Source organism: Rhizomucor pusillus (assembly GCF_041956525.1).
Source record: "Rhizomucor pusillus strain CBS 183.67 unplaced genomic scaffold VTP01scaffold_6, whole genome shotgun sequence".
In the NCBI taxonomy this organism is placed as follows: domain Eukaryota; kingdom Fungi; phylum Mucoromycota; class Mucoromycetes; order Mucorales; family Lichtheimiaceae; genus Rhizomucor; species Rhizomucor pusillus.
The window spans coordinates 1,156,187-1,181,376 of NW_027192148.1; the positions used below are offsets into that span (position 1 = coordinate 1,156,187).

The 25,190-nt window shown below is 44.3% G+C and overlaps 13 protein-coding genes across 13 annotated transcripts; 8 read left to right on the forward strand and 5 right to left on the reverse strand.

Moving 5' to 3' along the window:
- Positions 1-147: 147 nt before the first annotated feature.
- On the reverse strand, positions 148-1,976 carry VTP01DRAFT_9385 (uncharacterized protein; the record flags this gene model as incomplete). The annotated part of the gene is made up of 10 exons (XM_069388611.1): positions 148-345; positions 403-551; positions 620-793; positions 855-890; positions 951-1,050; positions 1,109-1,268; positions 1,324-1,413; positions 1,473-1,645; positions 1,705-1,821; positions 1,878-1,976. 10 exons carry the CDS (start codon positions 1,974-1,976, stop codon positions 148-150), a joined length of 1,296 nt encoding a protein of 431 aa, XP_069240891.1.
- Positions 1,977-2,339: 363 nt separating this feature from the next.
- On the forward strand, positions 2,340-3,609 carry VTP01DRAFT_9386 (uncharacterized protein; the record flags this gene model as incomplete). The annotated part of the gene is made up of 5 exons (XM_069388612.1): positions 2,340-2,769; positions 2,827-2,999; positions 3,054-3,144; positions 3,209-3,268; positions 3,332-3,609. 5 exons carry the CDS (start codon positions 2,340-2,342, stop codon positions 3,607-3,609), a joined length of 1,032 nt encoding a protein of 343 aa, XP_069240892.1.
- A 258-nt stretch (positions 3,610-3,867) lies between these two features.
- On the forward strand, positions 3,868-4,578 carry VTP01DRAFT_9387 (uncharacterized protein; the record flags this gene model as incomplete). The annotated part of the gene is made up of 5 exons (XM_069388613.1): positions 3,868-4,024; positions 4,084-4,131; positions 4,185-4,265; positions 4,328-4,345; positions 4,406-4,578. The coding sequence occupies 5 exons, from the start codon at positions 3,868-3,870 to the stop codon at positions 4,576-4,578; spliced, it is 477 nt and encodes a 158-aa protein (XP_069240893.1).
- Positions 4,579-4,812: 234 nt separating this feature from the next.
- VTP01DRAFT_9388 (uncharacterized protein) lies at positions 4,813-8,093 on the forward strand (the record flags this gene model as incomplete). Its single annotated transcript, XM_069388614.1, has 8 exons — positions 4,813-4,908; positions 4,969-5,070; positions 5,145-5,186; positions 5,243-5,543; positions 5,596-7,314; positions 7,394-7,720; positions 7,775-7,851; positions 7,905-8,093. The coding sequence occupies 8 exons, from the start codon at positions 4,813-4,815 to the stop codon at positions 8,091-8,093; spliced, it is 2,853 nt and encodes a 950-aa protein (XP_069240894.1).
- A 425-nt stretch (positions 8,094-8,518) lies between these two features.
- On the reverse strand, positions 8,519-8,770 carry VTP01DRAFT_9389 (uncharacterized protein; the record flags this gene model as incomplete). Its single annotated transcript, XM_069388615.1, has 1 exon — positions 8,519-8,770. The coding sequence occupies one exon, from the start codon at positions 8,768-8,770 to the stop codon at positions 8,519-8,521; it is 252 nt and encodes an 83-aa protein (XP_069240895.1).
- A 176-nt stretch (positions 8,771-8,946) lies between these two features.
- VTP01DRAFT_9390 (uncharacterized protein) lies at positions 8,947-10,705 on the forward strand (the record flags this gene model as incomplete). Its single annotated transcript, XM_069388617.1, has 7 exons — positions 8,947-9,176; positions 9,245-9,380; positions 9,453-9,524; positions 9,594-9,683; positions 9,750-9,954; positions 10,015-10,113; positions 10,176-10,705. 7 exons carry the CDS (start codon positions 8,947-8,949, stop codon positions 10,703-10,705), a joined length of 1,362 nt encoding a protein of 453 aa, XP_069240896.1.
- An 807-nt stretch (positions 10,706-11,512) lies between these two features.
- Positions 11,513-12,000, reverse strand: VTP01DRAFT_9391 (uncharacterized protein; the record flags this gene model as incomplete). Its single annotated transcript, XM_069388618.1, has 2 exons — positions 11,513-11,629; positions 11,731-12,000. 2 exons carry the CDS (start codon positions 11,998-12,000, stop codon positions 11,513-11,515), a joined length of 387 nt encoding a protein of 128 aa, XP_069240897.1.
- Positions 12,001-12,392: 392 nt separating this feature from the next.
- VTP01DRAFT_9392 (uncharacterized protein) lies at positions 12,393-13,613 on the reverse strand (the record flags this gene model as incomplete). Its single annotated transcript, XM_069388619.1, has 2 exons — positions 12,393-13,477; positions 13,538-13,613. The coding sequence occupies 2 exons, from the start codon at positions 13,611-13,613 to the stop codon at positions 12,393-12,395; spliced, it is 1,161 nt and encodes a 386-aa protein (XP_069240898.1).
- Positions 13,614-14,173: 560 nt separating this feature from the next.
- On the forward strand, positions 14,174-15,096 carry VTP01DRAFT_9393 (uncharacterized protein; the record flags this gene model as incomplete). The annotated part of the gene is made up of 3 exons (XM_069388620.1): positions 14,174-14,197; positions 14,261-14,578; positions 14,641-15,096. The coding sequence occupies 3 exons, from the start codon at positions 14,174-14,176 to the stop codon at positions 15,094-15,096; spliced, it is 798 nt and encodes a 265-aa protein (XP_069240899.1).
- Positions 15,097-15,849: 753 nt separating this feature from the next.
- VTP01DRAFT_9394 (uncharacterized protein) lies at positions 15,850-17,344 on the forward strand (the record flags this gene model as incomplete). The annotated part of the gene is made up of 6 exons (XM_069388621.1): positions 15,850-15,860; positions 15,929-15,996; positions 16,052-16,400; positions 16,468-16,726; positions 16,796-16,840; positions 16,904-17,344. 6 exons carry the CDS (start codon positions 15,850-15,852, stop codon positions 17,342-17,344), a joined length of 1,173 nt encoding a protein of 390 aa, XP_069240900.1.
- A 913-nt stretch (positions 17,345-18,257) lies between these two features.
- On the forward strand, positions 18,258-20,030 carry VTP01DRAFT_9395 (uncharacterized protein; the record flags this gene model as incomplete). The annotated part of the gene is made up of 5 exons (XM_069388622.1): positions 18,258-18,444; positions 18,513-18,740; positions 18,809-19,046; positions 19,110-19,280; positions 19,367-20,030. 5 exons carry the CDS (start codon positions 18,258-18,260, stop codon positions 20,028-20,030), a joined length of 1,488 nt encoding a protein of 495 aa, XP_069240901.1.
- Positions 20,031-20,358: 328 nt separating this feature from the next.
- On the reverse strand, positions 20,359-22,011 carry VTP01DRAFT_9396 (uncharacterized protein; the record flags this gene model as incomplete). Its single annotated transcript, XM_069388623.1, has 2 exons — positions 20,359-20,983; positions 21,041-22,011. 2 exons carry the CDS (start codon positions 22,009-22,011, stop codon positions 20,359-20,361), a joined length of 1,596 nt encoding a protein of 531 aa, XP_069240902.1.
- Positions 22,012-22,985: 974 nt separating this feature from the next.
- On the forward strand, positions 22,986-25,186 carry VTP01DRAFT_9397 (uncharacterized protein; the record flags this gene model as incomplete). Its single annotated transcript, XM_069388624.1, has 10 exons — positions 22,986-23,012; positions 23,070-23,261; positions 23,526-23,654; positions 23,715-23,846; positions 23,905-24,039; positions 24,287-24,367; positions 24,423-24,670; positions 24,725-24,850; positions 24,908-25,024; positions 25,081-25,186. 10 exons carry the CDS (start codon positions 22,986-22,988, stop codon positions 25,184-25,186), a joined length of 1,293 nt encoding a protein of 430 aa, XP_069240903.1.
- Between the last annotated feature and the right edge of the window lie 4 nt (positions 25,187-25,190).

Sequence of the window (25,190 nt, forward strand, 5' to 3'; positions counted from 1 at the left end):
GCAACGTAAAATGCTCATTATAATTGATGTCTTATTTCTCTCGTCAAGATTCGCTCGACACAATAAGCATACACTTCGTATTCTAAAGTCAACGACTGCTTTTATTTGCTACATCACTCGCGTATAAACAAGCTAACATGCGTTTACTCACGCATAGATACAAGGAAGAACTTTACCACGACAATCACCAAATCCAATACGATAGCCCAGAGGACTTTCGGCATAGCCAGTCATGTTGACTTCATCTCCATCTAGCAAGAATGTTCGTTCGATACCATCGTCAAGCGACACCTTATTTTCACCGTTCCAGGTAAGTTCTAACAACGATCCAAACGAATTGGGTTCCTAACAAACACTGTGAGACAATGGTCCCGGGATGGACCTTTTCCTTTCCATCCATACCGGTCCTGATATGGTGCCCGTGGCGCCCATATCGCCTACTCGCATGTTGCATCCGTTCACAGTGTGGTGGGCAAGCTGTTGAGTGATCGACCAGTACATGTACTTTAAGTTCGATACTGTCACGGTCTTGAACTTTGAAGATTCGGATGCTAATAAGATGATATCAGATAAATACATTCATTACATCGTCTCCATTCTTTCCTCTCTTTCAACTTGCGTTTAATTTGCACTTCCAATTGAATGTCATAAGCTGATTTTGCCTCTTCTTGGAGATAAGGGAGAGGAACGGGTGATGACTGACTCGGTCCATCAACTCGGAACTCTTCAAGAGCATCGAGAGTAACTATCCAAGGAGAAATAGTAGTACCGAAGCTTTTACCAAGAAAAGGTCCTTTGAAAGTTAATCGTTAGACTTGCTTTCTTCTTCTGAAGAACTCTGTAAAAATTCTTACCAAGTGGAACATATTCCCAAGCTTGAATATCTCTCGCTGTTCAATTTGTACGTTAGTCATTCACTCATCCGATATAGACAACACTGTTGTAATTACCGCTCCAGTCATTGACGAGGACCATGCCAAAGATGTGATCCTTGGCATCCTTTATATCAATACGTTCGCCGAGCTTGTTGCCTTTTCCAACAAACCATCCCTAGATAACAAGCGTAAGAAAATTTACGCAAAGCTTGCAACCAAAATATACAACTTGCCACTTCCAGCTCGAAGTCTAGCTTGGCTGAAGGAGCAAATATGGGCGCAGCAGGTTTATCCTTTGCGGGAATAACTCGCTGACCGGCAGGACGGCGGATATCGGTGCCAGATACGACAATGGATGATGCACGGCCATGATATCCAACGGGAATGTGAAGCCTGATAGCGCACGAGTCACTTTACAAAACCATCAATTGTAAAACTGATGTCTTACCAGTTAGGTTGCAACGCATTGTCTTTGCCACGGAACATGATACCCACGTTGGTAGCGTGTTCCCGAGAGCAATAGAAATCGGTGTAATCTCTGAATTACAGTAGAATAAGTATTTGAACCATATGCCTGTCATTGCTATGTAGACTCACCCTATCTGAGCGGGAACATGCATCTTCACTTGAGCCTGAGGTATCAGTACACGATTGCGTACTTCTGCATTGTCTCTCAAAACAGGATTTTCTTTGGACAACAGGTTTTGAAGGGCTGATCGGGTGGCCTGCCACACCGGTTTTCCGAGCTTCATGAACTCATTCAAGCTAGGCTGCAACTTTTGTGTTAGAAATATCAGGAAAACGGATATGACATATTCAAGGATGCTACCTCTGAAAAGACTCTAACAGGATCATCAAGTCCAGGCACTGATAAAAGGCCAACTTTAGCTACCTCTGCCAGATCCAGCACTTGATCCCCTATAGCGACGCCGACTCTTGGTTTCTCCTACAATGTCAAGCTATTAGGAACGCGTTATCGAAACATAGATCAATGAAACTTACATCCTGAGACGTCGAAAACACGCCGTAGGGTAAGTTTTGGATCGGGAAGTGCGAGTCCTTAGCGACAGGAACGAAGCTCTCCAGCAATACTGGTGACATTATGCAATCAGGAAGAAAGCAACGTCGTGGGAAAATTGGGCAGTGGCCCAAGAAATAGTGGAGGCTGCTGTCTGACGGTAAAATTAGGTCTCACAGCAGAGCTACGGGCCGTGACATCTGATCTCTATTTCTGTTAAAACATAAAATGTCACGATTTACGAATGGACAGTTGTTTTTGGACAAATACTTAGAAAAGGACAAGATGTATTATCGTCGTCTGCACTTGTGCAAACTTCATTCCCTGCCAATGTGTGATATTCCCTATACTGTAAATCGATCTGTGTCGGAGAGCCATTTTCACCTTTCGAGTGTTGTGTGTCAAGCAGACGAAGACCTTTTTCTTTCTCTGCTGCCATCTTAAAAATGTCACAACCACCACACGGCTTCCCAGCGGCACCACCGCCTCCCGGTGCAGCTGTGCCGCCTCCCGGTATGCCACCAGCTGGATCACCTGGTATGCCACCACCGCCTGCCTCTATGCTGCCAGCAAGTGGATCGCCAGCTATGCGTCCTCCTCCTCCGGGTGCAATGCCACCTCCAGGTGCAATGCCACCTCCAGGTGCGATGCCTCCGCCAGGCGCGATGCCACCTCCTCCAGGTGCTATGCCGCCAGTGCCTCCCGGAATGCCTCCACGACCAGGTATGCCTTTTCCGCCTCCACCTGGAGTTGTGGGTGCACCAGTTCAACCGCCACCGCTTGTGGGTGGAATTCCAACATCGAAGCAACCACTCAACACGGTACCATCACGCACCGTCTATGTCAGTAATTTGAACGAAAAGGTTAAGCTTGATGGTATACATCGCGTAATGTATTCGAGATTGCAAACGGCAGTACTAATCAGAGTTACAGTGCTTAAAAAGACTTTGAGAAACATGTTCAGTCAATACGGTGAAGTGCTGGATGTCGTCGCGTACGGCAATATTAGAATGCGTGGACAAGCATTTGTTGCGTTTGCTGAAGAAGAAAGCGCGACGAAATCTATCAAAGAACTTCAGCATTTCGTGCTTTACGGAAAGCCCATGGTAATGTTTGGATTATATCCATGGTTGTATTACACCAATTAACATGCTTGACAGGTTGTGCAATACGCGAGAACAAAGTCTGATGTTCATGCACAGAGGGACGGTGACTATGACACTCATCTCGAAGAACGTCTAAAGAGAAAAGGTATAGAGGAGAAGCACAACTTGAACTCAACGCGCATTGATGCTTACGCTATATTTGTATATAGAGGCACGCAAGCATATGCCTTTGCCAGGAGCTCACAAACCTACATTCAACGCAGGCAACGGTAATGCAACGTATTTTAAGCTATCAGGACTACAGAAATAGAACTGACTATGCGATTAAATAGCTGCCATGGGCACCGCGCAACAAATTCCAGACGAATATCTACCACCAAACAACATCTTGTTCTTGCAGAACCTACCTGAGACTATTACACAGCAGCAAATTATTGAACTGTTCCAACGATTCCCTGGTTTCAAGGAAGTACGTATGATTCCCACCAAAAAGACAATCGCTTTCGTCGAATACGAAAACGAGATGCAGTCCGCTGTGGCGAAGACAGAACTGGGAGGCCATCAATTCGATCCGGAACATCTTATGAAGATTACTTTTGCAAGAAAGTAGAGATCTTCTCGTTGTTTATATTATTTTCCGTTTTGGCGGATGAACATTGCACTCCCGTTCAATGTATCATAGATGATAACAAAATATTATTTCTCATCTGTCAATGTCAAATTGATTTGGGATATCATGCGTAACCTGCATATGCTCGCCGCATTATTGCATTCTTTCCTTCTTAGTATGTTGTCTCTTTCCAGTCATCCTGGATCCCGTCAGTTGTGCATTTTTAGATGTTTACTCGAAGCAAAACGGAGTTTCTTCATGCTTGCTTTACGAACTTTATCAAGAGCAGCTGCAACACGTCGTCTCTTGGTTTCTCGATCATTCACGCAAACGGTTGTCATGGCAAATACCAAATCTGAATCAGAGTGGCGAGCTATCCTTACTCCGGAGCAGTTTCGAATATTGCGGCAGAAGGGTATGGAAAGTGGAACGGGATCTTGTACTCGCATAAATCCTAAAGTGAAAGCAATGTAGGTACTGAGCCTCCCGGCACAGGCGAATACAACAAGCACTATGAGAAAGGTAACAGAGAAGAATACATTTTCAGGCGTTGTCTTTCTGAACCGCAACGTTAGGTGTATATCACTGTGCTGGATGCGATGCTCCCTTGTATGTATCTGATACAAAGTTCGATAGCGGTTGTGGATGGCCCGCATGTAAGTCATTGATGACAAATTCTTGCTAATACCTGTATATTCTAACCAGCTTATGTCAACAGTTTTTGATGCGATCCCTGGTAACTAGAAGGAATTAAAAGTCTTTTTCAGTATTCTCTTTACTGACCATAAGCAAACAGGTGCTGTGAGTCGGCACGAAGACAACAGTTTTGGCATGAAGCGCACTGAAATTACCTGCACCAACTGTGGAGGCCATCTAGGTCATGTCTTCCAAGGGGAAGGTTTCAAGACACCCACCGATGAACGTCATTGCGTCAATAGTATCAGTCTGCGCTTTCACGACAAACAATAAATAACGACTTGTAATTTTAGAACCTATATCTACCCTATCAGATGGATTGTAATCCACATCGAGCAGTACTTTCATGGTGGATCCCCCACTTTCGATAATGTAAATGTTGCTTTAAGATTGTTTGATCCAGTGCAATGGGCAATCATGCAGCAGTCATTTCGTTCTCCACCGCTATCCATAGCTGGGCAGCTCGAAATTTCATATCAGTAACGCTGCGTTTTCCATATATGAGACATGCGGACGATCTCTCTCGTCAATCGTTTCAAATGGACCTTTTCGGGTAATATGAACCCGCATGCTCTGGTCCTTGGCGATGTCGACAATGACGGCGTAAGATTAGTCAAGTTTCCAAAGGACTACTTTTTGTATTAATGGAATGTGTCCTCCTAGGACAATGAGTTTGTTATAGGCAACTTGAACGGAGAGCTGGCAATCTTTAAAGGAGAATGTCCAAAAGGTCTGCCAGCATATGTTTGCCGTGGTCTAGGCACAGTAAGCTAAATAACTGATAAATGCTTTGACACATGCTCTTTAACGACATAATCATTATCATTTTTGATATTTAGATTACATGCATAGCGGTTGGAGATGTGCGCAACTGGGGAAGAGTGAGTTAGCGCCAGCAAAATGGGGTTAGATACTTTCAATTGACTGCTCGCCTTAGAACTCCATAGTTGCAATTAATGCAGAAGGTCACGCTCACATATTCGATCTTCCGCGACAACCCACGGCAGAAAATGCAATGTCTCCTGAGGACTACTTGAAACATGGAAGACGCGCTTCAGATGCTTCCAGCTTGCGTGCTTTTCGTCGTACCATGTCGACACCCCAGCATCCAACTGCTGACGATGGTTTCCATAACAAAAACACGTCTGATTCACGACACACTATCCAGAATCTATACAAACCAAACTCAACACTCAAAGTACCTGTAAATGTGAACAAGTTACTGATTGCTGATTTCGGCAAGTACCCAAAGATGAAGGAAACGGTAATCTCATCTAATATCTTAAATAGACGGCGATGGTCTGAATGAAATTATCTTGGCGCGGACTGATCGTATACTGCATGCATTCCAACTATCACGAACTGATTCGTATTTTGAAGCCGTGCCATCTATGCATTCATCATCCACGTCATCACCAGCAATTATATCTAGCCAGCAATCGAACTCGCCATTGCTTACACCAAGTGGCAAACTACTAGGAAAACGAAGCTCTGCAGTGGAGACAAAGGATAAATCCTTCGGATTGCGGAAAAGTATGGGCTGGATCAAAGAGCCTTCACCGTCATCAAAGAAGGAACAAATGGATCCAAAAGGCGGCTTTATACCAGATGATAACGTGCAATTAGTTGACAAGGCAGTGTGGGTGTTTGATGGCCAGATCACTTCGCTTTCAATTGCAAAGCACCCAGAGAAGCCGAATGAACCTATTCTCCTTGTAGCTCAGCCAGGGAATACCTTTACTATTATTGACTCGGATGGTCGTCGTTACAACAGCGATTTTACAGTACAAAACTCGCCGCAGACGCAATACGGAAAAATTGCAAAACGACCGACGGTACATGAACCACAGGCAGCTTCAAGTGGAGAACCGACTCCTCCATCAAAATCAGAAGCAGACGATGATGGCGAGCTGTCAGCCACGCCGAAAGCTAGCGACGGACCTTTGTTCAATTTAAAGAAGGCAACTCAATCGATACGAACGTTTTTGCAGCGTGGAAGCAGCAACAAAAGCTCCCCGATATCCGGCGAGATGGATGCTGAAAACGTGATAATTAGCGACGAAGGCAAGATTCATGATACCCAGGGCAACGAGATATCCAGAGCAAATTATGTAGTGCAAAACTGGCCGGAAATTGATGGAGACGACATTATCGGAGAAGAGGAAAGCAGGGCGGTTGCGACAGAGATTGTTATTGGTAAAAAGCTTCCTGCATTGATGGATTCCACGCTTGACATCGACGACGAGGATGACGGCCCACACGTTGGCATGCTAAGTATGGATGGGAAGTTTACAATATACAACCTACGGACTCGGCAATCTTTCCAGCGAGATCTTTTTGTGACCCACAAACTATTCAGCTTGGCAACGCTTGATATTTCCAGCGCATTTTATGCACAATCGCGCGCTGCCTCACCTTTACCACAATCGCAGGCAATCCCACGAAGTCCAAACGAGTCACCCAAGCTACGGTTTCCTGTTGCTCCGGCTGAGTCGAACTCCTCAAATAATGGCAATCCCTCTGGAGCCGGTTCTCCATCTTTTAGCTCTTCATCGAGGTTATCCAGAGTGACTACAAATGCAAGCGGACAGAGTAGAACTCAACATTCACCATTGCAACAAGATATATCTGTAGACGAAAACGCAGAATCAACACCGACGCCTACTAGAGATCACTTGAGACAAACTGGACTGTTGGATGTAACAGACCCCTTGGCAAAAAGTCTTTTAGAAGCTGGCACGGAGCTCACGGAGGACGATATCACGGAGCGAATTTCAAGAGCAGACAGCATTGCCAGCTCATTCGACTCCAAAGACGAGGAAAATGTATCCTGGGCTGATACAGACGAAGCTGATCAGGAGGGACCGCCGACAGCAGAACTCTTTGTAGCGTGCGCATGGAACGGCGTGACTTATTTAATAGACTGGAGCCAGCGCATAGACCATTCTCAGATCAAGTTTCAGCTAGTACAATTCGCTTTTGAGGGACGTGTATGTGCGTTCACTGCTGGTAAATATTGCATGATACTATCCCATCTCTCTGCCTGCAGCATTCATAACGTGTGGGGCTGCTCTATTGCCTTCTTTAGGACTGTACGCAGTGTCACCTGGAGTCAATGTGCCATGTTTATTTTACGTCGACTTTGAAGACCAAGTGTTTTGTTACTACGACGTTCGGGTTTCTGCCGGTCCAGTGACTGGGTTTATTGATATGATCAACGACGATGTCAAGGAAGCTCTGGAACGCATATCGAGTATCGATGGAGAGATAAGAGTGCTAGCACGTCGAGACTCGAATGGTGAACCATTGGATTCTGACGTGGAGGAAGCGATGGATCTAGGGGATGGTTGGCGGGGCGTCGCAGACAGCGGCCTGGATGCGACGGACACAAGTAGTTTGGGAGCGCAACCTACTGGTAAGAAAATGAATTAGAAGGAAAAAACGTAGACTTGACAAGTATCTCCAATAGATCTGGCAAGCTTTATCCATGAGTGCCTATACAATTTCGAAGATATGAAGAATCAACTGCGGGCACAAGTGAACAAGGTCAGTAAGATGAGGAAAAATTCAGTGGAACGGGCGATTAACGCTTTGTTTAGTTGGAAAATCAAAGATCTAAATATCGCTTGCCGCTGGCAGCCAATATCCGTCGATTCTCTGACCTCAATATCAGCGTTACTTCAGAAGAAGAAGAAAAACATCACATACACTCTGCGAGTGATGAAGAGGAGTCATCCACATGGATGTCAGACACTGCACCAAGCAGCCCGCGCAACGAGGACCTGTGAGCATCTGTAAATAATCATGTCATTTTTAATTGTACTTCTTCCATAGTAGTCCTTAGAACAGCTTTCATGCAAAAAAATTGAAATTTTGATTATATATCGATTTTTATCTGAAAGTATGCCAAAGATATTACGTACAAAATGAGACATTCGGCCCATCCCTCAAGAACTGGATAATTTATGTAATGGGTAGTTACTGATCTCGATGTAAGACATGATAATCACGCTATGCCCAAGTTAAATGACATCCATGTTAGACAGAAAAAATAGTCATATTCAGTTATTAGGTATTCCATGTATTTTCAGCGCATGTTATGGGCTCTGATATAATTTGAAACTTTGCTTTTATCTCGAACGCAAAATTCAATTATTGTTACGGGAAAGGAAAGACGTTCGATAATAGATCCTGCGATTCTAGTTATTTTTCATCAAGCATTTCCAGCTGCTGTACCCAAGGAACCTTGCAGTGCTGAGACCTTTGATATTTGTTTTTCGGCCTTGTTTGCTTGATCCTCGAGTATCTTGTATGCATTGTATGCGAACTTTGCATTATTGACGACCTTGTCTATAGTTCCAGTTGGTGATGCTATTTGAGTCAACGCCGGGGCAAAGGACTGCGGAAGCGCTGCTATCAAGGTAACAAAGAGACTGTATAATGCAAGCGGGAGGAGGAAGAGCATGGTTCGGGTGATTATTATTGAAACAGATTGCCCCCGCCGGCTATAAAACCTTTTGGAAATTCATGCAGCAGCAAATTTGGGGAAACCTGCTGAAAACTTGAACTTTTCGCACTGCGTTTTCCTGCTCCTCTCCTCCTCTCACTCGTCATTACTGCATAAGACATTTCCATTGATCAATGGCCTCAAGCAGCGATCAAGGGCCAACTGCTGTTCTTTCTCCAACCCATGCAGGCAGCAGTTACTCACAGTCTCCGTCTTACCAAGATCGTTTCCTATGGCTCTTGAGGCAGATTACAAAGCTACAGTGGGTCCGGGAATCGTTGCCATCACATTCTAAATATCACGAAGCACTGCGGCAAAAATATGAAAAGGAGGTTAATACTAAAACCCGGCTGGAAAGATCTCTGTATGTAAACAGCAAATAGGTACACAGATTGATATCACCGTCTCTAAGAATAATGATATTTTTATAAGAGAGCGGCTCGGTGACGCTACAAGCGAACAGGTAGACCACCAACAGCAACTATATGCAGAATATACGGAGGATTTGCAACGATGTCAAGCGAGACTGGATATATACAAAGAGCAATTAAGCGATTCTCAAAAGATGGTAAGAAAAGACAAGAGACCCTGTCTGTCATCGGTCAAACATACTAAGATATCTCTATGTTTTCTATTCAAGTTGGACGATCTTTTGATGAACAAGAGACAACTTGATGATCTTTGTGATGAGCTCCATCAACTGTACGATGAGGTAAAATACAGAAAATAAAAAAGGAAAAATTGTTAGTGATCAACTAACTTGCCGGTTTTTGACATCCAGGTAGTACCGGCGATATACGACAATCCTTCATTTTCCACCGAACAACAATTAAAGCGCGAGGTGTATGACCTTGCAAACGATATACCCAAGGTGTGTAATAAAAAGGGCATCGCAAAATCGATGAAAGGTATTAACTTGTATATCCTTTTAATTCAGCTTGAAGCCAATGTGAGCGCATATACGACTATTCAAAAAGAGCTATATACAGCCCGAGATCTAATGGAGAAAGCGATGATGGTCCTTCCCGGAACCAAGATGGTGTTCGATAGACAGGCGATGGCGAGCCACAGCATAGCTGGCAGCCTATCCAAATCACAATCATGTGCCAATCTATTTGACGTATCTGATAAAACTATTGAAGGTATACTAAATATTGATCGGCTTGAGCGCGTTTGCAAAATATACTGATTGCGATCAATAGAATCACAAATATTAGCGAGGAAAGCTTCTGAGCATGTGGAGGCTGCATCAAACATAGAGAGTGATTCGACCATTTTGCTCAAACCGCCTGTCATCAAAGGTATATGGACCTTAGCTTGGATCAAGGGATGATGTCCAACCAACTCAAAATATTATTGTTAGATTTCACGGCGGCTGGTGTTCTTGAGACATATAGAGGATATAGATTACAAATCGAATCGTTATTAAGGACTCAGATCAATCCACGCTACAGCCAGCTCCAAATACAATTGGCTGTTGCCAAGTATCAGTACGAACAAAAGACTATCGAATGGATAGATCAGCAGATAGTCATGCTCGAGTCAGTTTTGCGAGAGAACGGCGGACTGCAAAACATGACATTGGACACGGAGATGGCTATGCTTCGGGTAGGATCTAATGCCGCGATGGTAGCTGTAGCTGCGGAGGCTAGCAGTCGAGTCACGGTGGACGATGTATTGGAAGTCGACGCTTCTGAAGAAACTGGAGGATTATTGCCAGAGTATTCTGAAAACAACGTAGAATCAAATTTCCGGATAATTGCAGCGCGAATGACTGGCGACAATGAAGCAACTCCTTCCAGCGGCAGTGGCAGCAGTGGAAACAATAATGCTACGTTACCAGCATATTCTTCGCAGTCGTCTGATGACCAACCGCCTGCGTATAGCATTTGATTGTACTTTAAATCATTTCTACAAATTAAAAATGCCCATATTGCGTGCAATTGCTTTTGTTTTATTGTTATGATCATCTACCACCTTTTCATTGTCGCTATCTCTATCAAAGTCGATAAGGAGATAAATGGCCATTCCATAGTTGCTGCTCTTTAGGGCATAAGAAACCCTTTGGCTTTGCTAACTTTATCTTCATGATTCTCTCCGTGTCTCGTTGAATCAGAAGACGCGAGAAATAAAGTTTGCTGGCAGTGTTCGTGAGTATGCGTTATTGCCTCGAATTGTGGACAGGAGGAAATGATACGCATATCGTGATATATATGGGAATTTTTTGGCGCTTCTGTTCTGCAAAAGAGTAGATCTGCTTCATTTTCTGTCGTCGTCGTCGTCTGGGCGGCAACGAATTCAATGTCCTTTTAGCTACAAAAACCGTCGCAACACCGAGTCTTTGGCAACAAAAGTGTCGCGCCACTGAGTCTAAATTCACAAAAATCGGTAAAAAAAAGTTAGGCTTGGTGCACCTGATCGAAACAAGGTAACATGCCGATCCGTGCTAAGTACAGGAAAGGAAGTGCATCAGCACCTTTCAATATGCAGCGAGATATTAACCTGCTCCCCAAAATATTTCGAAATGTTAGTTGTATGAAGCAAAGTACCAGCCTTTTATAATCTAGCAGCTAATGGTACAACAACAAGGGAGGGACAGAGAGAAACAAAAAGAGAGATAGCCACCATAAACTGGGGCTAGTAGAAACACGGAAGAGAAGAGGATAATAAATATAGTATAGTCGTTATAAACACAGTTATTTAGGAGATGAACTTCCACTTGATGGGGACACGACCTTGAGCGTAGTCAGCAATCTTGCCAAACGCTGCAGGGCTTAGATCAAGATCTCCTTTCTGGCAAGGTGGGCATGTATCGACCTAGACAAGTTATTTATGTTGGAAATTAGGCATCCATTTTTGGCTGTTTCTACTTTACAGAAACAACAGCAAGAAAAAATGAGATGGAAAAGACGACTTACGATCTTGACAGTAACTTTGCCTTTGGGACCCTCGACCTGGGCTTTGCGACCACAGTTCTTGTTGCTGTTTGGGTTCGAGCTGCTTCCCATCTGGGGTGCGTTGAGAGCTGCAACCAAGTCCTTGTCGGTGTTGCTTATACCGCAGGAACCGAGACCGACTGTGTAGAAAGTACCATCACCGCTAAAAAGCTTCAGATGGATGGGAAGAGCCAAGGCAACGTAAGAAAGCATAAACCATGCAAGAACGCAAAGTTTGATTATGAATGTCATTGGGGCAATGGAAAGTGCTTTTTCGAACGATATGCCTGCAAAAGAGAGGAAGAGAGAGAGGGGGAGAGAGAGCTCTGTAAAGAAAGGACTGGGGATACTTGGACAAGAGGATAAATAAGAAAGAAGGAGGAAAAAGAAATGCTAGGAAGCACAGATGCAAGGGCCCTTCTTTTTATTATTCACAGCAGCAGGGTGGCGGGATCTTTGCCCCTTTTGCACGTCCGTTAGTGTCTCTCCTATTTGATTCATTTACTTTGTTGCCAAAAACAAGCTAGTCGGTGTCAAGGTGGTGCTTAAAATTATAATTCTCTCCCCATTTTTCTTTATTGTGAGGGATATAAAGAAATCAAAAAGGAAAGAAAAAGCAAGAACGAATACAAATCTCATCTACATTATTGTAACTGCGGGGGAGGACCGTACAAAGAACTAACACGCTTGTTTTGATCTGCAACTGCCAGATTATTGGATGCGGCAGGAGCAGCAGCAGGAGCGGGAGCAGCGTTGGAAATCATAGCAGTAGGGTTGTTGCTGGGCATCGGTTGCTGGCTCATTTCTGGAGTAGGAGGCACAATGCAGTGTTTGGGGAATACGCCACGAACGTTGCCACGGGTGATGTTAGCACCAAGACACCAGCCATCGTCGTATTCAACAAAAATCTGAACTTGATCACCCGGTTGCACATCAATTTCGTCGTTCAGCGTGGGTGTGTATGCAGCAACGATGGTGTAGGTGCCGATAGGCTGCTGCTGCCAGAGATCTTGGGATGGATCAGTTGTCGGGGTTGCTACAACCGTTGCTGACAATGGTTCAGGTACAATTGGGGCTGTGCCAGCAGCCACAGTGTTAACTCCCAAGGTCGGTGGAGGAACCGGTGGAGGCGCTGGTTGCAGTTTTTGCTGTTGTTGCTGTTGTTGTTCCATGAAAGAGAACGGTGGAGCTGGGGCGGGGACGGGATTCGACGATGCGTTGTAATTATTGTACGCTCCTTGGTAGTTGGTCATAGGTGCAGTGAAACCATTCGTATCGGTGGTTGCATTGTACGTAGGTCCCATCGAGAAGCGGGCCAAACGGCTTTCAGCTGCATTCTTCTTTTGTCTACGTCTTATTAACAAGAAAGCAATGAGACCGCCGGCGACGATAATGACAATTGCTACGATGGCTCCAATAGCGCTGCCCGATAGACCTCCGTTGTTGCCGTCGGTGCTGGCTGCCGCAGACGCAGACGGACTGTTAGTTGCTGAAGTCGCAGACGTCGAAGCTATGGAAGAGAAACCGTTGCTGCTGGTGCTGCTACTAACGGCGCTTGTACTTGAAACCGATGATGAGGAAGGTTTTGCACTGCTTGCTGAAGACGACGATGCCGGGGTAGATGTTTGTTCCGGGAATGCAGTGAGGGTCTGAGAGTGATCATTTTGAAACGATGGAAGCGCTGCAGCTCCAGTTGTCGTTTCAGCCTTGGCGGCAGTCGTAGTGGCCTCTACGAGATAATTATAAGAGGAAGGAGCTAGAGAACAGGAAGGAACGTGCGTTTACATACTACTGTGTGCCTCGCTGGTTTGTGCAGCCTGCCGCCTATTTAGTTTTTTCTTTGGCAGAAAATTGAAAATGCTCATTTCTATGCAAACAGCAAAATTGATCGAGAAAAGTCTATGAATTCAAGGTGGAAGGTGGAGAGAACCGGTATGTGAACAAAACGAATGGAAAAGGGACCTCCCGCTGCAGGACGGCCTTGTGGGGAAAGAAGGTGAAGGGTAGAGGGGAGCAAAGAAATGAAGGAAGATGGTGAAAAAGGAAGAAAAATGCTTTGCAGTAATAAGGATATCATTTGTACCTCGTGCAACCATTCGCTGATGGGCTGTCCTTTTGTCCGCACTGTATAATCCACTATTCATGCAATCTCGAGACAATGATTGAACAGCATAGAATCGTATCTGCCATTCACGAGCAATAGATGAATTACAAGCCATGGACAAAGAGTGGGAGGTATTTTCTTTGGAGTATACAATGAATACTTCAGTGGCACTCTGATTTAGAATTTCGGGGTCCAGAAGTCTACAATGTCTTGCCCGCTCGAGACTCCGTAATCGGCTTGACGCGTCTTCCGACTTTATCAAGGTATGCTACTACTATACACTTAAACTATCTTGTTGTCAACTAAATAAGGACCATTAGAATGAACGAAGGCCTACAAATTGAGGTACAAGACAAACGCTTGAAAAAGAAATAGTGCGATCCCAAAGACTAATGTCGCTTGTGACAGATTGCGCGCGCTTACCGTCAACTTGGAGATGATCTTCACAAACTTGCTGGTCTTATAATACAAGCTACAGGCCAGACAGAAGACATTCCTATCAAACAAGAGCCTGATGTGATCCCTTTGACGGCGGAAGAGTTTAAACGCATAAAGAAAATCAGAGATCCGTTGAAACCCAAAAAATCACTGACTGCATACAATTTGTTTGTCAAGGATATCATTCCACAGTTGAAACGCCAGGAGAAGGGTGGCAACAAGGGTGTAGGATCGCTTGCAGCCGAGTTTGCGGAAAGGTGGAGAGATCTCCCCGAAGATCAAAAGGAGGCAGGTTGAGGCAAGCGCGATTTAAGCATGCAAGTCCACTGACGTGATATGATTTTTAAAAGACCTACCAAGAAAAAGCACGCCAGCTTAGGGAGAACTACTTGGAAAAACTGGAGGAATATAAGAAGTATCGCGCAGAGAACCCATTCGATCCTTTGACCGTCGAACCCAAAAAGCGACGAAAACGAGGCCCCAAACCCAAAGAAACCGCAGAAGAACCTGAAGAACTGTCTGAAGAATATGAAGACAATGTGCAGATCAAGCTAAAAGAACCTGGAGACGAGCATGATCTTAGCACCAGCCCGGAAACCAAGCCAGAACCTGCCCCATCTTCAGAGGAAGAAAATGAAGCGGGAGACTCTGACGCAACAGCTTCCGAGGAAGAACGAAAACCGCCAAAGATCGTGCCTCCCAAAGTACCCAAAAAACAGAAGGAATCTGCAAGCTCAAAGAAGAAGAAGAGAGCGAACGGCGATGCCAAGGAGTCTCCAAAGAAAACCAAAAAGCACAAGAAATAGGAATGCATCTTCCTGTTCTACAATGTATTGCGAATCAAGTCAAAGCTGCAATGGGATGTATATGATTTTATTTCTATTAAAGGGATTTACTACAGGCACCCACATTTTGCAGACATGTTAGTGTTCTTAGAAATGGAGGGTGCTCACAGCTTTGTGTATGTTTTCCTGGGATAAGAGTCGATAATACAAGGTTTTTAAGCTTTATTTACTTACCATTCTATGAGCAGTCATTATATTACATCCTATCTAGAAGTTACAAGCCAAAGTTCATGCAATCACCTGACATTAATCTTCTAAATTGATCGTATCAAGAGATAATAATATTAACTTGGAGAACCCCTTCAACCTGCTTTCGTTCGCAGAAAGCCAGATCAATGCGTTCATTGCTTGCAGTAATTCCCTCTATTAATTGTATCCGATTTTATTCCTTGCTGATTACTTGATTCGTTTTCAACTTCTTCGACCGCATAGAGGCCTTATCATCCTCCCTGAGTTGCATAAATGAGAGCTACTCGTGATAGGATTCGACTACGTTCTAAAATTGATACTCAACAAGCACATACCATATTTCACAATTATGTTTTGCATATTCTCTTTTCTCTGGATGCCTCTAGCTGATCAATGAGTCAACGAAATACGTTACAATTGCTCGCATCACATATAATTATTTGAACATAATAGCGACCCCTTATTTCGTGGCTACACTGGCGCAGGCTTCGAGTTCGTCCTTTTAAATATAGTTTTCTTCTTGGCATGGATAGAAGGTACTACGAAGCATAAAGATCTCACACAACATTCTCTCTCACTCGAGGGCAAACCTTTCTCCTCGTAGATACGTTAGTGATTCGCAGCAAAGGTCTGGGGTGATTGCCTTGCTAGGTGAAACAGTCTTCACAGCAGGTAGCAACGACATTGGGTATTGCGTATTCCTTCATTCTCAATGGGGACATGGAAGGTCCCGACAGTAATAGTCGCGACACTTTTGAAATGGACATTGAGGATGACAAGAGCCACGCTGACGATTTAGTATCGGAACCGTGGGGAGAGTCCAGTCGAGGTATCCACGGTGACCAACGGTACGACAAACAGTGGGAGACGTCAGTGCGCAGGCAATACAACATCTGGGAACGTCTACGACGACTGGCGGACCGTCGGAAACTATACGCATTCGCAAAACAATGGAAATGGATTATAGTGGTCGCAGGTGTCTACTTTGTTATACTCGCCATCATGGTTCATTATCGTCGTCAAGTTCTCGAGGGCCTTGAAAAGCTCAGCAATGCAGTGCAAGGCATGGGCGTAAGGTAATATTTACCTATGTCCGTAATATTCATGATAACAACAGCCAGGCTAATGCTTTTGTAATTCCAGCGGCTATCTCTTGTTATCCATTTTGATCTTCCTCAGCGCATTTCCACCCATGATTGGGTACGGCTTATACCAAACATTATCGGGTTTCACGTTCGGTTTCGCACATGGGTTCTTGATATCCTATCTAAGCGCTCTCCTGGGAGCTGTCGCATGCTTTTATGTCTCCCGTGTTTGGTTGCAAGCTAGAATACAACGGATACTGCAAAGTTATCCAAATCTCGAAGCAGTGATACATGCAGTAGAGAAAAAAGAATTCAGGGTATGAAATGGCAAAAACGCCGCTTTCAATGTTTGTATGCTGACAACAAACTTTGTTGCTACATTATAGCTATTTCTGCTAATCCGATTATCACCTTACCCATTCAATCTTTTGGTACTGTCGTTTACAACTTACACCACCTTTTCTTTGCTGATTGATACTGACCATCAATGCTAGAATGTCGTCTTTGCAGCGACTAATCTTTCCTTGGCCACCTTTGCGAGTGGCACGGCTTTGTCTCTTTTCAAGATTGCATTTCATATCTATATCGGCGCAAACCTGACATCATTTGCAAAACATATCCTGGGCGAAGAAGAAATGACCGAAAGTGACCAGCGAGTCGCTACAGTGCGCATAATTGCAGCTGTGGTGGGTTCAATTCTGGCCTTTGGCGTCATGGCGTATCTCTACAGAGTTGCCAAGAAAGCTGTTGCAGAAGCAAACAACGAAGCAGCTGAAGGAGCCGAATCTATGGCTTTCTTGGGCGAAGAATCACAAGACAATGGGTCTTTGGAGGACTGGATAGAATGGCATGACGTTGATGACGATGATGACAACAGCACAGATTTACATACTCGTGAAAACAGACTAAATGATCTGGAGCACGGTCGTGCATAAAGTAATAATAATACTGTAGAAGGCTGTACATATAACTTATACATCAATCGAATATATGTCTAATATTATTGAAGAGCAGATTGATGGAGATTTTCATATAAGCCTCGTGAAGTTGAGGATGCTAATTGCCTTGTGTGGGACATTCAGATACTGATACTTTGTTGCTGGACCAAGATTTGTAGTATATTCATTAAGTGCCTAATCAGGCTTTAGGTGGGTTACTTCTGGATAACAGACCAACAAATGAGAAAAGTGTGTCGATGATGCGCCGTATGTCGATCAGACTGTATACTTTTCCGTTAAGCTGCTCGCTCACTGCACATGCAATCCAAGAAAGCAAAATATAATCGAGGGATCTACATTATCATAAATCGGTTCAAACGCTGACAGAAAAGCAGAAAATCACACAATCATGTGTCAAAGATTGGGTCTCTGAGTCGCTTGTTACGCAAAAAATGTAAATATAGGGTATCTAGTAGCTCGAGAGCAACGCCGCTTAGATGCAACCATGCAGATAAGTGGCGAATGTTACTACTCAGAATCAGGCAAGACCTTGTGCAACGTTAGCGATTGTGGGAATATGACAGCTCTTTATTGTCTTATCAGTTTTCGCACAGAATATTGTGACACATCGATGAATAATAAAGTTGATAATACCCTCGCATCCCAGGGCCAGTTGTCGGCTTGTTAGGCTTGATTCTGTCATATATCGCAAGTCAGGGCCGCATGTGCAACTCTCGATCGACACTGTTGTGCCACACATTAAGTTGAAAGGCAGACATGCAGGCGTGGTAAAAGCAGGCGTTGCTAGCAGCAGCATTGAAGGGGAGAAATGGTATAAATATGATCCGATACCATTTTCTTACGTTCTTCCCCTTCTCTCGCAAAGAGTCAATCCTCTATTCTGACCTCCATGGTCCGCGCAGCAGCCATTCTAAGTCTTTTGGGCGCATGCGCAGCCTATCAGGCACAGGCAGCCACGATCCACACCAAGGTTGCAATCCTTGGCGGCGGTGTCAGTGGAATCAACGCAGCACGCAACCTTTCGGCCAACGGAATTGATGATTTTCTGATCATTGAGGCCAGAAATGAACTCGGCGGTACAGTTTCTAGCGTGGCATTTAGCAGGCGTTCCGCCCCTGACAACGTTTTATAAATCCCCTTGCAGGCAGAGCGCAGAATGCAGATTTTGCAGGAATCAAAGTCGAACTGGGCTGCAACTGGGTCCAGGGCTTAGGCACCAACCCGGTTAACCAATTGCGCAAGAAATATAAGCTCAAAACCGTCAAAAACGATGGCGACGATGTAGTCTTTTACAACGAATCAGGAAAAATAGACTTTAAAGAATCTATGGATAGATTCAACGATGCATACGATAAAATGAGTGAAATGGCTGGTAAGACGTTGTTTTGAGTGATTAGCTTCGTTTGGAATATGTTCCACTTATCAGATTATCATTCCTAGATAAGAGGATCAAAAACAATCAGGTGGATCTGTCTGCACGCGTCGGTCTTGACCTCGCAGGGTGGTATCCAACGGATGCTCTAGATCAAGCCGTGGAGTATTACAATTTCGATTGGGAGGATGCCGAAGATCCTGAACGGTCTTCCATGATATATAGCATCCTAAGCGACGAATGGACCTACTCGAACACCACTTTCGGACCCGACAGCGATGGAGATCGATTCGTTGTCGATCAGAGGTAAGTAGCTACTGCTACCTTGAAGTCTTTTGCGTCGTTTCCGGGTGCTTAAATGAAAAACAGAGGATTCAAATATATCTTCATCAAGGCATTGGAGGAAGCTATGAAGCCCAATGATCCTCGTATCAAGCTCAACACCAAAGTAACAGAGATTGCGTACAACCAGAAAGGTGTTACTATTCATACAGAGAGCGGCGATGTTATTAAGGCTGAGTATGCAATCTGCACATTTTCGTAAGTGTCTTACCTGCCATAAATGATTCAAAGCCGAAGCAAGCAATGCAGTACGGTCCCTCTAAACTGCTTTTCTCCGAACGCAGCCTCGGTGTTTTGCAACACAAGGATGTCAAATGGAACCCGCCGTTGCCTGAATGGAAAATGGAAGGTCTCTATGCCTTCGATATGGCCACCTATACAAAAATCTTTTTGAACTTTCCGAGACAGTTCTGGGACGACAACCAATACACCGTGTATGCCCACCCTGTCAAGCGTGGTTACTTCTCCGTGTGGCAAAACTTGAAGGCAAACGGCGCTCTCAACGATACAGACGTTAATATCTTTTTCGTGACGGTGACACAAAATGTAGCCATGCAGGTCGATGCCATGACCGACGAGGAGGTCCAAAATGAGGCAATGAAAATTCTAAAATCCATGTACGGTTCCGATATACCGGAACCCACCGACATTTTGGTACCTCGCTGGCACAGCAACCCACTCTTCCGAGGCACTTATTCAAATTGGCCGATCGGCGAACTTAGGGAGCATCATACCAACATGAAAGCCCCTCTGTTGAACCGTGTCTTCTTTGCAGGAGAAGCCATGTCCACCGAGTTTTACGGATTTTTGCAAGGTGCTTGGTTCAGCGGCGCAGAGACAGGAATGCAAGTCGTCAAATGCATCAAGACCAAGTGCGCAGAGGCAGAGTACTTCCCAACAATTACAAATGCCAGGATTCAGCCTGATTATATCGCCCGCAGAAAGTAATTTAATAAAGATCACCCTTTTTTCACATTGTCATACTTAAAATGGGAGTCGTGTGATGTAATGTTATTCTTTTTATTGATTCGGATATATCACTTTGGCGCTTAAAAGAAGGAAGAGAAGAAGATGTTTCGAAACAACAAGTCACTGTGTGGCCGTGGTATAGGAAGGTAGTTCGTAGGAGCGACAAAAACATGCAGCGTATGGTGAATGACAGACCAGAGGGGAAAAAAGAGAGCAGAAAGATAGGAGCTAAAGGAAAAGGACAAATACATGTACACGACAGTACGTCAGGTATCTACTATAAAGTCGTCGAATATGGCATGGTGCTTCAGTCAATATCCATCAGATCGCGCGCTGCAGCGTTGTCTGAAACATCTGCTTCAACTTCTGTGGAGGAGCCCGAGGGGACGCTGTGAGTCGAGCGAGAGTTCCGTCTGCGAGAAGGCGCAAGGTCATGAGGACGGTGGTCTCTTGTCGATCTTTCATTTAGGATATCGGACGATTGCATATCACCCATGTCCGTCGACGTAACGCTCCTAGGTCCTTCAGGCATGATATCAGAAGCGTGAATGCCGTCCATGTTTCTTGAGCGTCTGTCATTATCAGCATTTTCAGCAGAGAAGGAAAGAGAAGATCGATGGTGATTTGTATTTCCAGTATTTGCCGCCGTGTCGTCCATAGCAGGTATGTTACTTTGACGATCTTCTATCGGGATCGGTAACACATCCGTTGTTGTGCCGTGCGTAGCAAGCGGCATGACTTGGTCTGGTTGTTGCGTCGGCTGAGGAGCGGCTGCCACAACAGCTGCAGCCGCCGCTACGGTGGTACTAGAGGTGGTAGTTGAAGGATTTGCAGTTTGCGAACTGTGTTGGTGGCGCTCGACACACCACCATCTGTGACCGTCACCCCATGCTTTCGATTGGCACGCTTTTGAGCAATATTTGGCTTTACGACTATAAACATAAAACTTCAGATAACGTGATTAACAAACTCGTCTTTTTACTACTAACCATCGTCGACATTTGGCGAATTCTCGCGGCACCTTTTCCCATTTTCCACAATGCATATTGGCACATTGTCTAATTCCACCCCGTGTTTCGTCTTTTCTGCAAGCGTTTCGCATAATTACGCCGGCCCAATATATAATTGTTGCAGGGTGCAGACGGTGAGTAAATTTTTCGACAACCGAGAATACGTTTGGGTGATGGTTCTTGTGGAAAGATTCTCGAATATGTGGATACTTGGACAGGTACGCTAAAAGTTGCAGGGACAGCAATATATCTTCATCTCTGGAGAGGATAGCATCTGGGGATAAATTGTTCAAAAGAGGTATTGTGGTAGAAGGGCAACTTTGTGGTTTTGCTCTTGGTTTCGGTGTTCTAGTCAGGAAAGTGCGCCGTTTGGGTAAGGAAAATGTACGCTCTGGTTCTGTTTGAGGACCTGTAGTCGTAGTATTGAAAAATCTCCGTGAAGTAATGATGGGAGTAGACCTAGATTGGGTCGGTTGCAGAGGTACAGCTGGTAACGATAAGGCGGTCGCCGTAGGTGGAAGAGGTTGGTGATGATGTTTGCGATCGGAATCTTTGTCAGCTTTTGTTTGTTCCAAAGCTTTCAAAAAGTTCTGGAGGATGGCCAGTACCACACGGACGGCACCGCTCTCAACAACTCGGCTTCGTATCGCTTCGGTCCCACGCACGCCTACGTTGACCATACACTGAAAAGCTAGCGACCATTTCCACAAAGAATGGCGGTCAGTGCTTTCAGTAGTAGCCAGAATCTTAACGAGACGTTCCAGCCCGCCATCTTGGGCCAGAATTTCTCGTATACGGGGAGATGTAGACGTCAAGTATGCGAGGTGTGTTAACGAATTGACGAGAGGTAAAGTTGCTGTACAATCCAATGCACGACGGTCGTATAGAGCATTGGTAATCACAAGTGCCGCTCTATGTTGAGAAGGAGAGCTGAGGTTTGGTTCACGCATACTTCAGGAGGGAATATGAACGGTATCGAATCGCCAAGTGGTTTGTAGAAAAGCAAAAGGAAGAACTCGTCAGGAGAGTCTCTGCAATTACAAATCGGAGATCAGAATTTCGACAACGTCGACCACGCATTTGTAGCTTCTGGATCCGGACAAAGTTTACATTTTATAGCATATTGCGATGCGGCGCCGATTCTTTACTTTTTTGTATTAAATACGCTGTATTGACCCATAACAATAATCGTTACAGGAAGCTGGGGAATACATGGGGATATTATTCCCTTCTCAGCATTTTGCATGTCATAAATGACGTCGAGGCCGCATTGAAGAGTAAATAATTACATCAATAAGTATGAAGTTTAATGGCATCTGGAGACTGGCTGTACGGCACAGCAAGTAAATAAGGCTTTCCGAGGAGCTCGTTATTACAAGAATTAGTCTTTATTCCTTAATAAACAAGCGAGAGTCCACATGCAGAGAAGGCGATATGCAGTACGCTTGCGAGCGCCGGTCGGCAAATACCTTCATTTTATCTAGGAATAAGCGGCAGAATCTATTATCACACCGGTCACCTTCTTCCTACCCCACGGCAAAGGCCCGTATTTTCTCAGATACATATTTATGATCCTTCGTACCGAAGCGAGGCGAGGATGGATTAGCTAGAGTAGCATAGTATCGCAATATGTGGATTGCGAAAGTGAAATTTAAATAGCGAAGAAATAGGTATATCAGTAATGCGTGCCTCTCTTCTTATTCAGTGTCGTATTTCTTTTCTTATGGATTTCCTAGAGGAGAATCTCAAGTATACACAAAGTAGACAGCGTTCATCGTCTCTGTACCACGAGTATATAGCGAGGCGGCACGGACGAACCCCTCCTGGACATCGCGCGGCTATCGCAGCTGATAGACGTCGTTTTTCATATTTTCATCCGAACTTTACTTTATATGATATGCAGCTGCCTATAGATTCATTGAATATGCGTTGCTTCACTCCAGACGGCCAGGTACAGTCGATTATTTGCATTGCAATTCATGCCATGCTACCATCCTTCTATGACTAGTACCTAGTATGCTTCTGCAATGATCAATCCAGTATTTTGCTCTACGGGTTTACCGGACCAACATATCAAGAAATTCCTGGAATATGCACCTTCCATCAATATTTCCAGCTAGCAAAGCATATTATACTTCAGCAGTCTCCATACCTCGCTCTATGTCAAGACTTCTGCTTGTTCACCAGCGATAGAAAATTCGTAAGTTACAGACGATAACGCAGTGCTCCATTATGAATTTGAAGTACATAATCTGATGTATTACGCAAGCTTATCGTTGTAGCATATGGTTCATCAACTAACACAAGGAGCTCCGTAAATGGAGGGAACTCGGATACCGAATTCACAGATACGATTCCAACAAACTATATTTTTTATATTGTGGAAATACACACCGGAAACGTAATAAGGAAAAGTATCGCTTACTGTTAGAGTTTACATAAATTGAACAGCTGCAAATGCTAGGTCCTCGGATACTATTCGATATATCAAGACATCATCCCGGTGCATCGTCATTTGGGTGTTAGCTTGTACGATCGGACGTTTTCCATTCTTACCTTACAAAGTCAAGAAATCCATATACTCGAAATCACGGTATGCAGAGTTATCTGCAAATGTAGGATGCAAATTGCTGTATTAATAAGTCTATGATAGAAACGCGGGACATTCCGCTTTAAACATAAGTTAGGATCTTCCCTTTATCCACAAGACGGGAAACGACCTTTACTGAACACCATGGTCTTTGAAAATGGGTATAACCAGCGGCAACAGCTTATGGCACTGGAAGTAATTCAAGTGATCGTGTTGTATATGTGTTGATTGTTACTTAATTTAATGCTTTCAGCGACTTTATAGTATGGAAGGCTCTTGGATGTCAGCGAGAGACTATGAGCTGGCCTTTGCAATGACCGATGAGGTGCAGAGAATAATGGACTCGTCTGAGGAAATGTCTGATATTCCTACAAGCGAGAATGACGTGGTAAGAAAGGGAGAAAGACGTCTATATTGAGGACTCATTATCTATGCAAACAAGGAACGAATCCCGACATCACCATTCACTCCCTTTCAACAAGCACTTTTAAGCTGGTTATATCGCAAGAAGGTATCCCGGCGGTAAGCTGCTAAAGCGTGAAGTAGACCAACTGCGACCTAACGAAGTGCAATAAAGGGACATACAATCTATGGAGTGGTTTTATAAGTATTTTGAGTATTATTTGAACCACAAGCTGTGGAGAATACAGCTTTTAAACCAACGTACTTTGCTGATCAAAATGGTGCCTTCCAAGGACATTTTCAATATGGGACAGGTTCGATGGTGCTGCTGAAGGATCTTAATGGTACATTCTAAAGGTCCTATCTTAGTCTTCTGATTTCCGAAATCACGATATATTCTATATACTTTTTGATATGACTGAGGGCAGTGTCAAGGACATATTTAGCGAAGACGACCCGGAAGTGGAGCAACTTATATTAACTGACGATGCACTGCGCGAACGACAATATCAATACGAATTTCAAAGCAGCAGCAGCAATACCCCGGGCAGCAGCAATACAGCGAGGATGGCTTTCAATAGACAAATCTACATCTGGCAAGAGACGACGAATGGAAGGTACATTTCAAGAATTATGATTGATAATCTTGTACTGAGACCGATTTAAATTAGCTATCCATCGGCAATGCGAAAATTAGCATGCTATCTGCCATGTCCACCACCTAGGCAGCCAGAATCAGTTTATTTCGACTTGACACTGTATCGATATGACCGGAAACTTATCCTGGCGCTTGACAAGTAAGCTTCAATGTATACTAACTGTGGCTCCAGATTGGTAACCCGCGTTGTCTTTAGGTCTCAAGTATCATTGAACGTCATAAAGTTCTATTCTGCAGAGACTAACGAGTTCAAATTTGAATTGCCTACTACTGCTACACCGATGCAGGAAGACGCAACTACGTTGAATACAAGGTGAGCAAAGCTGCAATTGAACATTTATAACAAGTGCTAACCCCTTTAATTGCTAGCGAGTATACGGTTATCCTTCCGCATCCATTCCTGCCTTTCATCATTACCAAGCGCAAGGGAACGTCAGGACGTGTTATTACAAACTTCCATGTTTATAAACAATAAGTGG